This window comes from Rattus norvegicus, chromosome 7 (assembly GCF_021556685.1).
Source record: "Rattus norvegicus strain SHRSP/BbbUtx chromosome 7, alternate assembly SHRSP_T2T, whole genome shotgun sequence".
NCBI lineage: Eukaryota > Metazoa > Chordata > Mammalia > Rodentia > Muridae > Rattus > Rattus norvegicus.
In genome coordinates this window covers 31,251,834-31,269,023 of record NC_141540.1, presented here as the reverse complement: position 1 = coordinate 31,269,023, position 17,190 = coordinate 31,251,834, and the positions used below count along the sequence as shown (strand labels likewise).

The following is a 17,190-nucleotide window of genomic DNA, read 5'->3' as shown; positions in this document are numbered from 1 at the left end:
ACAGGCTGCCTCCCCCTAAGGAGGGAGTCAAGAGCTCAGCATTGGATGTGAGGGAGACAAGGCTTTTATAGGGGTAAGGGGGTTCCGAATTGAAGGGTTTGGTGGGGAAACAGGCATGGTTACGGGAGCAGAACAAACAACTTAGTCGTGATGACCTCTTGAATCAAAGACGTAGTTGCAAAGTGGACATAACAAGGTAGTCCTAGTCATAACAAGGGAGTCATAGGTGGTCAGGTAACATTTTGAAACACAGGTAGGGTTGCAAGATGGCTATAAACAACTTTTTGAAACAAAGGCATGATTGCCATTCCTGGAACAGGCGGTACAGAACCATTGGTAGTTAAGGTTACAGGTGGGGCATAGCCCAATCCTTGAGAAACAGACGTTTAATCCTCAACAGGAACGAACCTAGTTTGTCTTTACTCTAAGATGGCTTTCAAGCCAAAAATGGAGGCAGGCTGGTTCTTCATCTGGAAACTTGCCAGAGGGATTACTTCATCTACTCTAAATCTCTCCTGCTGGACCAGGACAGACAAGTGGGGAAGGAAGCTGAGCCCAGGGAGGACCAGGCTCTTCCCATGGCTGAGGTGGGCAGCAGAGGGCAAGGTTTGGGTTGGGGACAAGCCAGGCAGAGTAAAATGCTTCAGGTCGCCTCTCCTAAACCAGGAAGTGTGGAATAAGACTGGACTTTATGCTAAGTATCATACTGTTGTCAGCTCTAACACGACTCTGCTCTCCATTTCTCGATGTAGGGTCTTCCCTCCCAGTGAAGATGCCAAACGAGAGTAGAAGAAATGGGTCTCTGTCTTCCGGAAGTCAGGATCAGGAGAACCGGCAACATCTCACTCTTCCTCCACAGACGCTTTCCTGACCTCATTTTTGAGAAACCAGTATAAGGTCATTGAGTATTTCCTTTCTTTCTGGAAGCTTCGTAATTTTAGCTGTGACATTTAAATCTTCTATTTTGAGTGTGATAAAGGTAAGTATACAATTTCATCTCATTGTAGGTGGATGTCCAGTTTGCCTAGAACGTATTTAAAACACTCTCTTTTCCACTCAGTGAGTCACCTCAATACCCTTCTTGAAAAAATCCATTGGCTGCATGTGTTTCCATCGGGGTCCTCTAAGCTGTCCCCTTGTTCTGGGTCTACTTTTATGCCGGTGCCACTCTATTTTGATCATAGTGGCATCAGATTCATTCTGAAATCAGTAAAACTTCATGAAATGTTTTCAAGTCTCTAAATTTTCTATTTTGCCTTCCAGGTTGTTTTGACTTTCAGAGATATCTTGAAATTCATGTGAATTTTAAGGTTTGGGAGGGAAAAAAATCTCCTTTGGGATTTTGATAGATATTGAATTTGTAGGCCACTTTAGATATTGTCATGTAAGCCCTGGTTTAATCTTTTGATCCATGAACATATGAAGCGTCCCACTTGTTTAGGCTGTCCCAGAAGTGTAGGTACTTTCCAATGTTCAAATATTTCATTGCTCTAGCTAAATTTATTCATATTTTACAACTTTCACATGACGGGATTAAATGGAATTGTTTTATTTCTGTTCAAACTGTTCATCGATGGATGATACAGAAACAATTAACTCTTTAGGCGCTGGTTTTAAGCCCTACAAGTCTGTTGTATGTTTGTGTGTTAGCTTTAACACAGAATCTTAAATAAGATCTGTGCAGTGACTATGGCCAATGCCCAGACACTGGAGCTAGCAGACAGACTTGAAAACCAGTAACACATGCTAAAACTTAGGGGGTTCCTTGTATGTTTCTGTCAGCCATGCTATGGCAGAATCTGAAAACCCGAGTACCTAGCCACCAGCAGCAGGAGAGGGAGCTGTGATACCCCATGGCAGAGGTAGTGCTGGGAACGGGCAGTATGAGACCATGGTTATCAGAACATTCCTCCTAGAATCCCAACCCTGGCTCTGATGTCCTGGCTCTCGCGCAATAATACTGTGAACTGCTTAATATGTTTCATTCAGTCTTTCCTGTGTATGGGCTATATTTGCTTGTGTGTGTGTGTGTGTGTGTGTGTGTGTGTGTATTGAGTGTCTCCCTCAATTGCCCCCTGCCTCATGTTCAGAGAAATGACCTCACACTGACCCTCTAGATCACTAATTCTGCTTGACTCGAGCCCTCCTACCTCTTCTGTCCTTCCCAGCACTGGGACCACAGGTGTACACCGCTGCCCCCAGAGTTTTGTGTGTCCACTAGAGACCTAAATTCAGACTCTCATTCTTGTGTAGCAAGCACTTTGCCAACTCAGTCATTTCCACAGCCCTTTGTTTAAAATGGGAACCCCGTTTAATAAACTGTCAACTGGTAAGAGGCCATATTCTTTCATCATGCTTTTCCTCCATAGTACTTAGTAGATTTTAATTAGCTTGTTTATTTTCCAGTTTCCATACTGGATCGAAGGGCTCTGTGAAATGAGAATCCTCTATTTTGTTCACTGCCGTACACCTAAAGGAATGTCTGGTGTATATTTCTCTCACGAAAACTCACTCGTAAGAATTTTAAAACACCTTACAAATCCATTTAAGCTTCACACTGTGTGTGTGTGTGTGTGTGTGTGTGTGTGTGTGTGTGTGTGTGTGTGTGTGTGTGTGTTGGAAACCCAAAGCAATATTGATCTCAGAGTTCTAATAACTATGGTCTCGACCTGCCTGCTCCTGCTCCTGCCTCTGCCATGGGATATCATAGCATCCAGTCCTGCTGCTCCCAGTCAGGTACTCGGGTTTACAGATCCTGCCATGGTGCGGTTAGCAGAAAAGCAGCACTTCTCAGCTCTACGTGTGGCCATCCTAGGCAGAGAAGAACAGGGGAGTCACTAGGGGGCCTCCCTAGGCCCCCGCATCGTTTCTGTAGGACATATTTTCTAGCTTTTGCCTGTACTTTACCAAGGTGAGTATACATTTCTCCCTTTCTCTTTATTTTTACATCGGATATGGGAAAAACCCAGCATTTTTTAAACGTCTTCAGAACCACTCTTTAACTCCGAAATATAAAGCTGTCCTCAGGCCACCTCTGCCGCAGTAGGAGTTAATCCCTTTGTGAAGTCACAGGAGACACACAGTATGAGCTTAGCACCAGGTCACACTGAGAGGAAGACTTGCTCAAACTGCTTCCTTATAAAGGGAGCTGAAGCCCCTCCCTCGCAGTCCACACGTGACTTTCTTACACCTGCTGGGAAAATGACTCTTCTTTCTAGGTCATGATCTGCTCTCTACTTACCCGATTCCCCGCTGTCCTCAGGACAACCACAGCATGGCTCACTTTCCAATGTCCGTTTACACACCAGCTGTGGGAAAACACATGCTCGCACAGCACTGAACGGTTGCTAGTCACCTCTACTGAACCTTCTTCCCCTTGCTAACCCACAGCTTGTCTATAGGTCTTTAATGTCGTGCGATTTAAAAATATCTATTTCATTTTGGTCATAGATTGGGCAATTATTTGACACGTGGGATCATTTGGAAACACGCTTTCCAGAAAGCAATATGTTTTCCCATAAACACTAATATTGTCCATAAACACTAATGTTGTCCTGGGGCTATGCTGTTGAGAAAGTCTCCAGGGAAAGGACAAGCAAGGGCTGGAAAGCGGTACTGTGGACAGCTCCCTAGGAGGTACTGAGAGAGTCCCCCTCCCTATAGCCAGGCCCCAGGAGGGACCAACAACCAAGGCTGATTCCAAATTCTAACACAGCAAGTGCCATCCAGCATGGGAGCCAAGACAAGGGAGGGAGTGAGAACAAGAACGTATAGCCAAGGCAGATGTATACACAGTGCAGATGTGGGAGCTTCCAAGTCAAAGCCAGTTTACTCCAGGAGCTTGGCTATGGGGTGATGGGAAGGCAGTGACTGAGGTCCTTTAGAGCATTTCCATCCTGTGGAAAGTGCCCAGCTCTCCCACATGCTACTGGGTAAACACCAAGTGAGTATGTACTGTGTGCCTGAGCTGGGGATACATCGAAAGTAAGGTGCGTTTGGCCCTAGCCTCACCGGAGTTTCTAGTCTGTCACATAGAGATAATGAACAAACGCTCATTGAGTTAATCAGTTGAGGAAAACGGCTAAGTCAACAGTTGTCTTCATCCTCCTCTTGAGAGGGTAAAAGGATGATGGTGTCAGATAGGCTGTTAGGAGATTTGCTGGAATATTTGGAATTTGGTTAAACATAATAATAAAAATACAACTTTGCAGTCACCATTAACGATGATAAAACATGTGTGGGCCTGAATGTGTATCTGTGCACCGTTTATGTGCAGTGCCTGTGGAGGCCAGAAGAGGGCGATGGATCTTTTTAAAGCTGGAGTTAAAGAGAGTGTGAGCTAAAATGTGGGTGCTGGAAACTGAACCCCTATCCTTGGCAGGAGCAGTGAGTTCTCTCTACCTGCTGAGCCATCCCCCTGGTTCCACATAGTGCCACATTGTTAAGATTACAGAGCATGTTATCAAACCTATTTATTTTCAATTAGCGTATAAAACATATCCTTCCAGTATTTCATACATTTGGTTTAAACTGTTTGAATACATGCACTTATGCACACTCCTTTCAGTCAAAAATTCTATCAATTTAGTGGTAGAATGCTATGCCAGCAATGTGTCTCCCTGGCTTTGGCCCACAGCACCACAAAAAAAAATATATTATGAAAACATTATAGTTAGATGTGAAAAATGTCTTCTACTGATTTCATTCACGTATTTATGTCACTTAAATTCAGTGAGCTATGTCATTTAGGATATATTTATAATTTATAAATATAATTTATATGTGAATAAAGTTCCTATGCAAATAGGAAGTTATAATATGGCTTGTAATGTCGTACTGAGGGCAGTGATACAAACATAAGCAGGTTGAATTTGAGCACCCCATCTTTTTTCCCACCGCAAAGTGTTTGAAATTAGAATTTAAACCCACTGTTCTAATCCTTCAGTACACTGTGACCGATGAGTCCTTCCCACAGGAGTTCCTCGGGGGACATCACCCCTGGCTGTCCCACAGGCCAGCTCTACTGGTCCTCAACAAGGGGGGCTGACACCTGAGAGAAACGTCAGTCCAACATTCCTGGTGCATTCATCTCAGGCAGACAGGACAGTGGGGCTGAAGAAGGAAGTGCGCTTGGAAGAGTGAATGGAAAACAGACTAGGAAGGGAAACATAATCATGGAGACCAAGAGAAGAGAGGGATGGCTTTGGAGCCAGGATAATGTCTTAGAATTTAATAGTTAGTGAAACTGAACCCTGTTGGTGACTGTGAGCAGAACAGGATGCATTGTGGTTTTGGAAACATCACTAAGTCCTTCAATCCAGCCCTGACCCAGAATGTATTTTTACCATGTTTCCTTTTCCTACCTCTCAGACATCTTTAAACTAGAAAGAAGTGTATAAACGCATCCCCTCCATGGACACGGTTATCACATGAAACCACACACACTTGATTCTCTGACTTCATTCATTCAGGTGCACCCTTGAGCATGTGCGGATAGCTTCCACTTGTTGCTTCAAACCGGCTGCGACATTCCATTGTTGACATACTCCACGATGAATTTAAGCCACTCTCCCGCTGATGGACACGTGTGTCCCTTTAGTGTTCCATTACAAAACTCATGCCTCAGGAAGTCGGCGTCTGTGTTTCTTTGCCAACTCTGATTCCATGTGTTGGTGAGGACGATTGAGTCACAGCCGTTTGCGCCTGCGCCATGTTACATCGTTAGAGAAGTGATTCTGCACCGTGCAAAAGTCCCGTTTCTCTACATCACTCTGAGAGCCAGAGGTGGTGACTGACTCCTTTCCAGACACATCGGGGCTGATGCACTGACTCACAGAGACTGACCGCATGCACAGGACCTGCACAGGTGCACATGCAGACTAAATCCCAGCACTGAGAAGGGCAAGTGGACACAAAGCCCCACCTCTAACCAAGAAGCTACTTGCTGGGAGAGAAATGTTTCCTCCAATGAGATGTCACTGGGTAAGATGTCAACCATACTCCAGAGCGGGCTTCTGCCCAGGAGTAACTGGCCAACATTAAATGGACTCCATGGGGTTTTGTGTCTGTGTGTGTGTGCAGTTGTGTGTGTCTGTGTGTGTGCGTGTGTGTCTGTGTGTGTGCATGTGTGTCTGTGTGTGTGCATGTGTGTCTGTGTGTGTGCATGTGTGTGTTGTGTGTCTGTGTGTGTGCATGTGTGTCTGTGTGTCTGCATGTGTCTGCGTGTATGTGTGTGCGTGTCTGTGTGTGTGCATGTGTGTCTGTGTGTGTGCATGTGTGTCTGTGTGTGTGCATGTGTGTCTGTGTGTGTGCATGTGTGTGTGTTGTGTGTCTCTGTGTGTGCATGTGTGTCTGTGTGTGTGCATGTGTGTCTGTGTGTGTGCATGTGTGTGTTGTGTGTCTCTGTGTGTGCATGTGTGTCTGTGTGTGTGCATGTGTCTGTGTGTATGTGTGTGCGTGTCTGTGTGTGTGCATGTGTGTCTGTGTGTGTGCATGTGTGTCTGTGTGTGTGCATGTGTGTGTTGTGTGTCTCTGTGTGTGCATGTGTGTCTGTGTGTGCACGTGTCTGTCTGTGTGCGCGCGCGTGTGTGTCTGTGGGTGTGTATGTGTGCATGTGTGTGTGTCTGTGTGTCTGTGTGTATGTGTGTGTATGTGTGTATGTGTGTGTTGTTGTGTGTGTGCGTGTGTCTGTGTGTCTGTGTGTACGCCTGTGTGTCTGTGTGTGTATTTGTGTGTGTGTGTCTCTGTGTGTGTGTGTATGTGTGTATGTGTGTGTCTCTGTGTGTGTGTGTGTAGTAGTAGTAGTAGTAGTAGTAGTAGTTGCTGTTGTTCTGGCTGGTCATGGTGGTGTGTACATGTGAGTGTTCTTTCATTTTCATGGATTTTTTTGTGGGGGGTTGGTTTGGTTTTTTGAAAGATAGGAGAGCGAGAGAGAATACAAAGTTGGATCTGCATGGAGGTAGGGAGAAAGGGGAGGAGTTGGGGAAGAAAATAAAATATATGTATATATCAAAATATTTGTAGGAAAATTTTAGAAAGAGAACAATTTCTTATATTTCCAGTTTTCTAAATAAGTTTCCCTCCTATGAATTAATGTTAACCTAGTAAATGTCCAGAGGAATGGGAAGGGTTTTTGTCCATTTGTTTTATTAATATGCATTTTGAAATTTTATTTTTATATTAAACTATTCTTTCATCATTAGAATTAACCTAATTAGTTATAATGTATTTACATTTTATACATGGCTGAATTTGAACTTGCTAGCACTCGATTTAATATATCTTGTAAATCAGAATGTTCTGTAATTTGTTTCCTCTTTAAGTAAGGATGAGCTACATATTTTTCTCTTTCTCTTCATAACAATTTCTGGCATTTTAATCAAATTCAGCCACAGTTACAAAACCCTCTTGGCAGGCTCTTTGAGAGCAATAGGAATTTTTGAATTTTAATTGAAAAAAAATCTTTTTTTTGCTTCTCATGTTCTAATGGAAAACGCACACTGATATCTGTTCTGACTCCTGACACAGATTTCCAAAAAGGCAAAGTTTCCTTTTTGTTTGCTGCTGCTTTGATAACAGCCATTTGACGATTTTCTTGGTTATTAACCAATGCAATATAAAAAAGCATGATACTGAAGTGTTTGCGTTCAGATGCAGGAATCAGACAGAGGAGAGCCAACAGGCAATACATGACAGTGCGCTATATTTGAGATATATGTGTGTGTGTGTGTGTGTGTGTGTGTGTGTGTGTGTGTGTGTGTGTGTGTGAGAGAGAGAGAGTATTCCTAAAGTCTATGATATGTGCTATACAGTATTTGACATACAATATAGAATACCCAAGATAAGATATGTAATAGGAAATAAAGCATTCAGTAGTTAGAATATAGTTTGTGATAAACTATGACAAGTGTCTTTTTTGTTTTTTAAGGAGAGGGACATCTTGAAATCTTTACTCTGTGGTTCCTCCAATGCACAAAGCCACACACAGATGGAAAAAGAAAGAACAGAAAGAAGGAGTGGACACAGTTCAAAGCGAATGCAGGAAGCACCAAGACCCTGGCCTCAGACAGGATCCACCACCCCTCTACACACATACACACTGAAAGCCAGAGGAGAGGAAGGCTACCCAGGAGTTGGCTGTTGACAGGCTTGAGAGGCATGCGGCTGCAATGTGTACCACGCCTTGCCAAGTGGAGGGACTTGTGACCCACCTTTAGGGAAGTCTTGCCTTCCTAGGGTCTTCGCACACTAATGGAATGGCCTCGATAAGGAGGTTCTGTTTATGTCCCCCCCACCCCGCGCCCCCGCCCTTTCCCTTCCCCACAAGCCCTGTGAGTCATAGACTCCATTAGCTGAATGGATTCTTACGAGGCCAACGGCTTAAGTCCCAGTGGAAAAACAAACACAGAAACATGACACTGCCGATGCCTTATTTAGACTCAGTCCTCCGCTCCACTGTGGAGAGAATCAGCAGAAAATCAGGTCATGGGTTTGTTTGTATGTTTTAAGTAGGCCATGTTTTCATCTTCTCTACACTGGCCTTTTTTCCTTAATCTTAGAACGTGAGTTGACACCTCTGGTTGCTTACTAGAGTTCTATTTCCAGTCACTGTAACCTACTTGGGGGAAAACCCAGTCACAAGCTGTGATGGAGTTTTTGTTGGTGTTTGATGTTGTCTTTCTTCTTTCCAAATTTTTCTTTGTCCCACTGGTTGGTTATCTGGTTGTTGTCAGGTGGAGCTGTTTGTTTACCTGCTTGTGACAGGGTCTCACCATACAGCCCTAACTAGCCTGAAATGACTATTTTGGAAAGGGAAGACCAGAACATAAACTATCTTAGAATCACTTCCTCTAAACCCCTTCACCTACCTGGGACCTAGTAGCTTCATCAGTATTCCTGAAGTCTAAGGTCTTCGTTACGAGTCACTGTGATCCCCTTCATGGCAAACAGGAAGGACGCAGATATATACAAAGCTCTTAGAAATGTATATTTTGGAATAAAAAGCTCCTTCTTTTTCTCAGTAGTGCTCTTGTAACCAAAGCTTGGATAGAGCTAAATCTGGGATGCTACCATTGTCTCCATGACAACAGGGCTGGCCTGCCAGTCACGGTGACCATCTCTGAATACACACACAGTCACATAGAGAGCCACAAATTCACATCATAAGGACAGATATTCAAGGCCTTCCATGAGTGGGTTATTAGCAACCAAGGAATAAAGGCAGCCTGCTCCAAGGCCACACAGAGTGTTGAAATTGCTCAATGATCAATGTTTTATATTTTAAGACAAAAATTTTCATGCTAGACCCTCTCTATGTTGTGACACATACAGGGAGTGAAAAAGCACCTAGCACACAATTTCTGTCCTTGCTAACCAAATGAGTCTTTCCTTTGTGCACACACCCATGTGCTCAAAGAATGAAGAGATCGCACGATTCTCAGACACAGATTCAAGGGTCTATAGGAAAGACCGTTAACATCCTTCTTACCTGAGAACTTAAAACGCAAATGTTTTACAGTTACAATTTCCAAAATAAGTATGAAAGACCAAATGTTGGGTCGAGTTTGGAACACAAGGAGAGGACAGTACAAATGTGGTCCAAGGAAGAGAATTCTGCTTACTCACGCTTATCTGAGGTGAGCCTCTTTCCCACAGGGTCACACTGCTCACAATGGGAATATAGTAAAAGGACTTCTGGAAAAGAGACAAGACATTTATTTAGCGTCACTTGACACATTTCATCACTGAGATGAGCTGTAAGCAGCTCAGAAGTTAATCCACCCTGACCTTGGCTGTTTACACTGAGCACCTGAAAATGCCCAGAGCACTGGCCTAGTTACTATGAGAACGATGGCAAACTCTAAATGTAGTCGCCACTGTTGAAAGAGTCCAGATGAAGCCACATGTAGGAAGTTTAAAAAAAAAACCCTCTTGAACGAATTTAAAATTTCATCAATGGTGTGTTATACAGTACTTAACGACTCTTGAGTTTAACAGGACGAAATACGACTAAACCAGTGTGCCTTTTGCCATATGCGTTTGATGTGTCTCAAACAGTATTGAGCCACCCCCAACTGATCTATCCAAAGCCATCCTGCACACCCAAGAACATTAGTAAGAAATGAATACTTCTTGGTGGAAGCCATTAATTTGGAACTGTGTGTCGTGCCAAATTAACATGGCAGAAACCCGCTCGAAACAAATGAGCTATACATATAACACGATTGCTCCGGGCAGCCAGAGAAGGTACGTCAGGATCCGATGAGGAGAGAGAACGTTGACATTCTACATAAAATGTCAACTCTTAATAAGATTACCTCAGGATTGATTTTCTGGCTTCTTGTTTTCAATTTGCTGTTTTTCATTTCAGTTAGTCACAGGGAGTGTCCCAGAGCCCTTGGCTTATTACCAGCATTCGCTAAACTCAGTCTTGGTACCCTGAAGAACGAAAGCCCCAATGGGCCCAAGGCCAGGACACAGGTACACACCTGCAAAGCAGTGGTGCTTCTGCTCTTCGTCAGGATTTAAAGATTGTATTTATTGACCTGGCTATCTCGGATGAAGTATGTACCTGAGTGTATATACATGAACCATGAGCACGAAAGAGCCCAGAGTCAAGAAGAGGGTGATTCCCTGGACCTGGAGGGACAGATAGTTATGAGCAGCTTCGTGTGGGCGTTAGGAGTTAAACCTGGGTCCTCAGCATGATCAGCGAGTTCTCTTGACTGCCGAACATCTCTCCCACCCCAAGTGAACAGGACTGTAACAGGGAAAGTTATAAAGACTCATGTGTGGAATAGCAGTAAAAGGGAATGTCATGGAGGAGAAAAGCAGGTACATGCAGACTCAAATGTAGTGGACGGTGTGGACCTGGGAAATAGACTGCCCACTCAACAAACACAGAAAAGGAAAGGACGGTCTTCCTGAAATCCAAAACCAAGACTGAAGGACGTGAAAAATGAAAGGTCAAGATTAAGGCAGAAGAAAAACAATAAAACTCCTGGAATCTAGAGGAAATATATGGATGAGTAAACTGATTTTCAGAACCTAAAAGAATTATGAATGTATAATATTTTAAAATTGTATTTTTATTTGTATTTTTATATTTGTATTTATATTTATTGTATAAATTTATATTAAACAATATATAAATATATAAATAAATTTTATATGAATATATCATATTCACATATAATTATATTTATGTAATTACAACTATTATTGTTTAATTATATCGGATATACCATAAGTATAGGCATGAGCATAATCTCCTGAAATCAAGCAAACACATCTTTCACTTGGTAGCCCTGGTATCAATTTCTGTACATGACAAATGTACAACAAACAGGACTGAAGAATGCAGGAAGTCCCTGCTAGGATCCCCAAATGAGTTGGAATATGGAGCAGGAAGAAATCCTAAACTATGGCCATTGGCATGCTGGGTGACGAAGTTATTTCAGATTGCACAACAAAATGAACAGCCCGAGATCGCTGACTACGTAACTCTCTATTGAGTCACCAGGACACATAGGCAGCCTTCAAATCCGGATGTGTTGTTTGACCTGGGAAAACCACCTCATAGGTGCAGGACGGAGAGACCCCTGTTTAAAGGGAAGACGATCCGGTGAAGAGTTAGACCCATGCCAAGCATGCACATAAGTTTCCCTCCTCAGTGAATCTCTGCATTCGTTCAACCACACGTTTTCATGGATGTGGGGTTTCCCAACTAGGTAACCTTTGTCTGGGGTGGGTAGGACCCTCCGTACACTGGCCTGACATTGATTTCAATGGGGATTTCTTGGTGGCACTGCTCAAGCTATGCCCATGTCAGGGGCACAGCTGAGTAGCATCATTCAGAGAAACTGTGATGAGAACACAATCGTCTCCAAGGTGTCCAGTGCAGCCCATGAACATGTGTACACAGCAGTCCTGTGATTTGTACTTTCCAAACAACAAAGCTTCATGGCAGCCGACAGCCCCAGAGAACTAAGTACATTCTGTCCTTTAAAAAAGAAGAACGATTTGTTGAGGTTTGGTTGATATGCAAATGACTATATATACTTGATGTCTACAAGTCGACAACATCAGAGGTACCTAACGAGAAAAGAAGCAGTGTAGATTAGGATCTCTCAACTCTTTAGCATCAACTATTTATAAAGTAAGTCTTCTACTGAATCTTCCAGCGCAGATAGAGTTCCCTTTTCAAACACAAAGATTACTGTGGTCCACAAGCAGAAGGTGGCGGAGAGACACTAAAGTAGCAAGGATACTGATTGTCAGTCATTAACCTGATTTTCTGATGAAGTTGTCGAGCAGTTGGTGCGTGCTGAAGGTTGGTAAATGAGAGCAAAATTAAAGCAGGGGAATCCTGGACACTTACAGAGCAATTAACTTGTTTTTGCAGTAATGACACATTGAGCACGAACTCAAGTGCACTGAGAAAGCCACAAGAGTCGCCACGGAAAGCAAGGTGCTTTGCGCCAAAACACCCAAAATAAATATCAACAACAACAACAACGACAATAATAACACCCTGTGTTTCTTTAAACACCTAAGAGAACGCAAAATACCCCATAAGCGATAAACAAGAGGCTCGAGTTCAATGAAAAGAAATACAGTCATAACCCACATGCTAGAGAACAGGCAGGTTACCAAAAATAAAGCCAGATCAGTTCCTTTAATTTAGATTTTTAAAAACTTGTGTTGTGACTGTGGAAGTAGGTGTCATATACTTCAGGATACAGGTTTTGCTCCAATTACACACATGCTCGCCACCTGCCCGGTGAAAACACGAGCCTGCAGGCAGGAGCTCAGGGGGCCATTCCACCGCAGATACAGGTTTCACCACTGACGTTTTTTAAATCTTCAGAGGATGTTTGAATGTGCTGAATTCAATACAGTGCGTGGCTAAGAGATGCAGTCAACAAACACAGTCAAGAACTTCTTTTCAGATGTGAATACTTCCAGGAAGTGACGGCACACACCTTTAATTCCAGCCCTGGAAAGAAAGGAAGAGGAGAAGGAAGAAGGAAGAAGGAAGAAGGAAGAGGAAGAGGAAGAGAATGTGGCCTTAAGGAAAGAATTCAAGGAGAGATAACTAATTAAAGCAAAGGAAGGGAGCACAAATTTTCATTTAAAACTTACACGAAATTTATCACCAGGCGTGTCCCTGCAGAGCTACATGCAGACTTCACTAAAGCTTTCAGGCAGGATTCCACTGTTTTCAAATTTTCCAATCCTTTAAGATTTAGTGGACGAATAAGAAGCAACACAACGTTCGTGAGCGCGTGCGTGCGTGGTGCGTGCGCGCGCGCGCGTCCGTGCGTGCGTGCTGTGTGCGTGCGTGCTGTGTGCGCGCATGCGTGCTCCCTCCTAGGTTAGCAATAAGATGAATAGGCTGCAAGAGAAAATCTTCAGATGAGCCTAGAGGACTGAGTAAAGACACAAAGATTTTCAAGCTTGAGTCAAGGTCTGGGTCGCCCTCCTTTGAAAGATGGGCTGTGACAAATATCTCCCCAAATAAAGATCTGCGTGCACTCGAGGGTTAGTAACCAAAAGAAAAGTTCCCAGGAGGCTCTACAAAGGGCAGCTGGCCTTGTGGAAACATTGGCGAAGTGCTTGGGTGTCAACAATGCTAAAAGCAAATACTTGCTTTGCCCCTGGGATTGGAACGGAAAGCGGAAGCCAGGAGATAGCTTTTGAAATCCCTGGTTAGGTCATTGAACTGCACCGAACAAAAAGATGTGTTTGCCACGATGAGCACTGTTTCTTTTTAAAAGCTGTACTTTGATTATAAGAGAAAAACCAGTTTACTTTTAGGCGTAAAATGAAGACATTAAGCTCAAAAACTCATCTCTCAAATTAACTGAACCCCCTTTTAAAATCTAGGGTGTCTACTTAGCTCTAACCTAGGAGGGGGTGCTTCATTTGACATGGTCTTGGTTGGCCGATTGCTTCCTGACTTAAGCAGCGCCTCAACGGTGTGCCAACATCACCACTTTATTCCCTCGGCTGCTGTCCCGGGAGCTTGTCAGGAGCCTTCATAGCCAAAGACATTCATTCGTCAGAAAATTCAAGGAATCCGCTCTTCCTGAAGCAGCTATTACCTACCACAATTCTTACATTTTAATGTACAGTCAAGGTCACCTGGGACTCACTGGTTAAAGAGCCTGAGTCCCTGCTCTTGCATTAAGCCTCCTGACAATGTGCTTCCCATATAACACCTTGCTGAGCCACCAATCTTTACCCTGCCTGTTGTCTTTAAAAGGTTCTGAGAGGGCAGGAATGATGGAATACGCCTATAACTCCAACGCTTTGGAGGCCAACACAGAAGAATTGCCAAGAGTAACCTGTATGCGATAGATAACTGCTAAGAGACCAGCCAGGGCTATTTAGCAAGACCCCATCTCAAAAAAAAGAAAAGAAAAAAAGAAAAGGTAAAATAAAAAGGTTAAGATTAAAGATAACCGAAGCTTTGGAAATAGATAAATCCCTCTCTGAGGAGAGTCCTAGAAAGTATAATGGACCAGGAATTAAGCAATGTCCACTAACAATGAAACACAAAGACACAGTCTAGCCATGCCAAAAGTAAACACCACTTGTCTGGTTACTGCAATCAAGATTGTGTCACACTGTAGTGTGGTCAGCACCAAAGAAGTAAAACTAAATGGAACACAGTCTCCACAGTACTTCCCTGGAAGCTCCAAGCCCAGCAGGACAAAAGCCCTAATGGAAGGATAGATGGAGTACCCGAGAAACTCCTCCCCGAGACATAGGTAGAAACGCAAAGAAGAAACAGGGGCCACTTCTTGAAGGGTAGATCCATTGAGCTAAATCTGGAAACAGAAGCAAATATAGATTTAGTGGCAGAGAAAGAAGCAAAATGGTAGTCGCAGAGAACAGATGTGGCCAAGCCTTTCCTGGAGAACATTCTGATCCTTTGTTAGCTGCTGACGATGAGAGGAAGAGCTCTGTCCCTGGAGTGGATCGCCAAACTCTCAACCAAGACACCACTGCGTGTCTGCTATTTTTAATCAAGATTTATTTTGGAAATGAGAAGTCTGAAACCCTAAAGAATTTCACTCCATCCCAAGGTCGGGATTCCAAGGTGAGTCTACCTAGTTGCAAGGCCTGTGTTCTTCTCAGGGTACCCTGCTACCTTGCCGAAGTATTTCAGAAGGTCTAGATTGTAGAGCATGAGGCAGCCTGTGAGAAAAGAAGATGCTGATATTGCATTGCAATACAAACAGTCCACCATTTTTTCCTTCCCTCAAGCTAGTACTTTGACATTTTAAATATACCAAAAAAAAAAAAAAAAAAAAATCCCAGGATCCCAGTCTCATAGTGACCTAATATTTTATCAGCCTTGGGCAAACTTCCTGTTGACAATGAATTTTTGGACCTCTTAAATAACTATAATGTTATTCTCAGTCTTGAAAGCATCTTTACCTTTGAAAGGCTTCAACTTTGAAACAGGCAGAAACCAGGCCAAGAAATGCATTCGGCAAAGACACCACTAGTCTCATGGACTTCTAAATGAACTTCAAAAATGAACAGGCTGGCACCGTCTCTAGGCACATAGGGCCCCCTGACAAGATTTGGTTTGGTCAGTAGCATCCTTGTGTAGAGCAAAACCTTCCAATGTCGGGGCTGGGGATTTAGCTCAGTGGTAGGGCGCTTGCCTAGCAAGCGCAAGGCCCTGGGTTCAGTCCCCAGCTCCGAAAAAAAGAAAAAAAAAAAACCTTCCAACGTCACACAGCAGATGTGACTGCCACAGTGTAGAACAAGTAGCTGTGTCTAAAAACTATTCCAGTATGGTAGCAAAGTTAGGAGTTCCACGATGAATGGAGAACAAGAGATAAGACAGAAGCCAGACAGGGCAATGGGTCAAGTGCTGACTTTTTATCCCCCTAATAATCAGAGGGATCTAGAAAAGATGAGGGGTGGGGCATGGAGGTGAGGAGGGAGGCTTAACACTTACAATAGTCAACTTTAAATCCAAAAGCACCAGTTTCCAATTCTAATCCTCTCTCTTCAAGGAAGACAAAAATCATCTAAGCTAAAAGATTCCGAGCCTAAGTAGTAAATCTGATTCCCCTCTAGATAAACAGGCAGGCTCTGAGCTGAACAAAATCACTCGCTCTTTGTGGGCATCGAGATCATAAATGGATTCCTCATTTGCTAACTGTCAGCCACTGGTTCCAGAAACTCAAGAAAAACAATGAACACTTTATCTGAATTTTTTTATGAATAGAAACTTTATTTAAATGGCATTATTTAGAGATGCTGCTTCTTTTGATTAAAACATTACCAGGAAACCGGTTGCTTATTCGACTTTGGATACCCGAGGTCAACTATGCAAAAGCAACAAGGGAATATTCTTTGTCAACATCTGCTTAAAGTTGTACTCAATCAAATAGCAGGAACAAGGCTCTACAAATATCCCTTCCTGTGGCTACAAGAAAATCCAAGAAATGGACAAATGATATTATGGTACAGGCAAATATCTGCAGCTTCATTGTAAGTCGCTGATGAGCATTTGTTTTTCAAGTGTGGCTAGACACAGGAAACTTTACAATAAACGGCCTGGGCGGAATTCTTGGGGGGTTGGGGGTTTTTATGGATCATGCATTCCATTTTGACATGTGGCTACCATTTCAGAAGAATCATTGCATTTCCAGGAACCAGTCAGTCTAGTCAAAAGAAATCACAAATCCTTAACTAACATATGCTAACTTTTCTTTGAGGAACAAAAGAAGCATCCTTGTTTGTTCCTCACCAGCAAATACCCAGCCATCTCAAAGGAGGCCTTTCACTGGGCATGTTAGCAGGGAAATTCAATTGTATTTAATTAAGTTCACCCCCCCCCCCGAAAAAAAAAAGCTGCACACAGAAACATCAAAGAGGTTATCAGGGGTCAGATGCCTGTCATGACTTTCTGACCCTCCCAAAACGCCAAATAAAAGATGGTGGTATCCCTGCTGGCAATATGGATTTCCACGTTTGTGTCTCTCTCTTTCTGCTTTAATTTAATAGCAATCGGCACAATATGGCCTGTTTTTCCTGGACAATAGTATGGGCAGAGTTAGATTTAAAGCTGTGCAAGGGGGAAGATGGGACACAAGAGAAACTCACTGTGGTTTCCAGGGCTCACATTCATACCCATCACACACACACACACACACACACACA

The 17,190-nt window shown here is 43.2% G+C and overlaps 1 protein-coding gene and 1 long non-coding RNA gene across 18 annotated transcripts in view; both read right to left on the bottom strand.

Moving 5' to 3' along the window:
• The window catches only part of C7h12orf42 (similar to human chromosome 12 open reading frame 42), a 189,532-nt gene that overhangs the window by 83,725 nt on the left and 88,617 nt on the right, over positions 1-17,190 (bottom strand). For 9 of the 17 annotated variants that reach the window (XM_087558989.1, XM_087558987.1, NM_001439940.1 and 6 more), the window contains one exon: positions 9,625-9,693. The exons of 1 other annotated variant lie outside the window; for it this stretch is intronic. In XM_087558989.1, coding sequence (XP_087415115.1) covers positions 9,625-9,693 — 69 coding nt within the window. Of the gene's footprint in view, positions 1-9,620; positions 9,694-17,190 lie in introns of all 17 variants that reach the window. 7 more of the 17 variants (XM_087558991.1, XM_087558992.1, XM_087558994.1 and 4 more) reach the window with 1 other exon arrangement.
• On the bottom strand, positions 12,658-13,557 carry LOC134479854 (uncharacterized). The gene is made up of 2 exons (XR_015624564.1): positions 13,144-13,557; positions 12,658-12,997 (listed from the first exon to the last, which is right to left on the bottom strand). It is a non-coding gene; the product is annotated as an uncharacterized LOC134479854 (long non-coding RNA).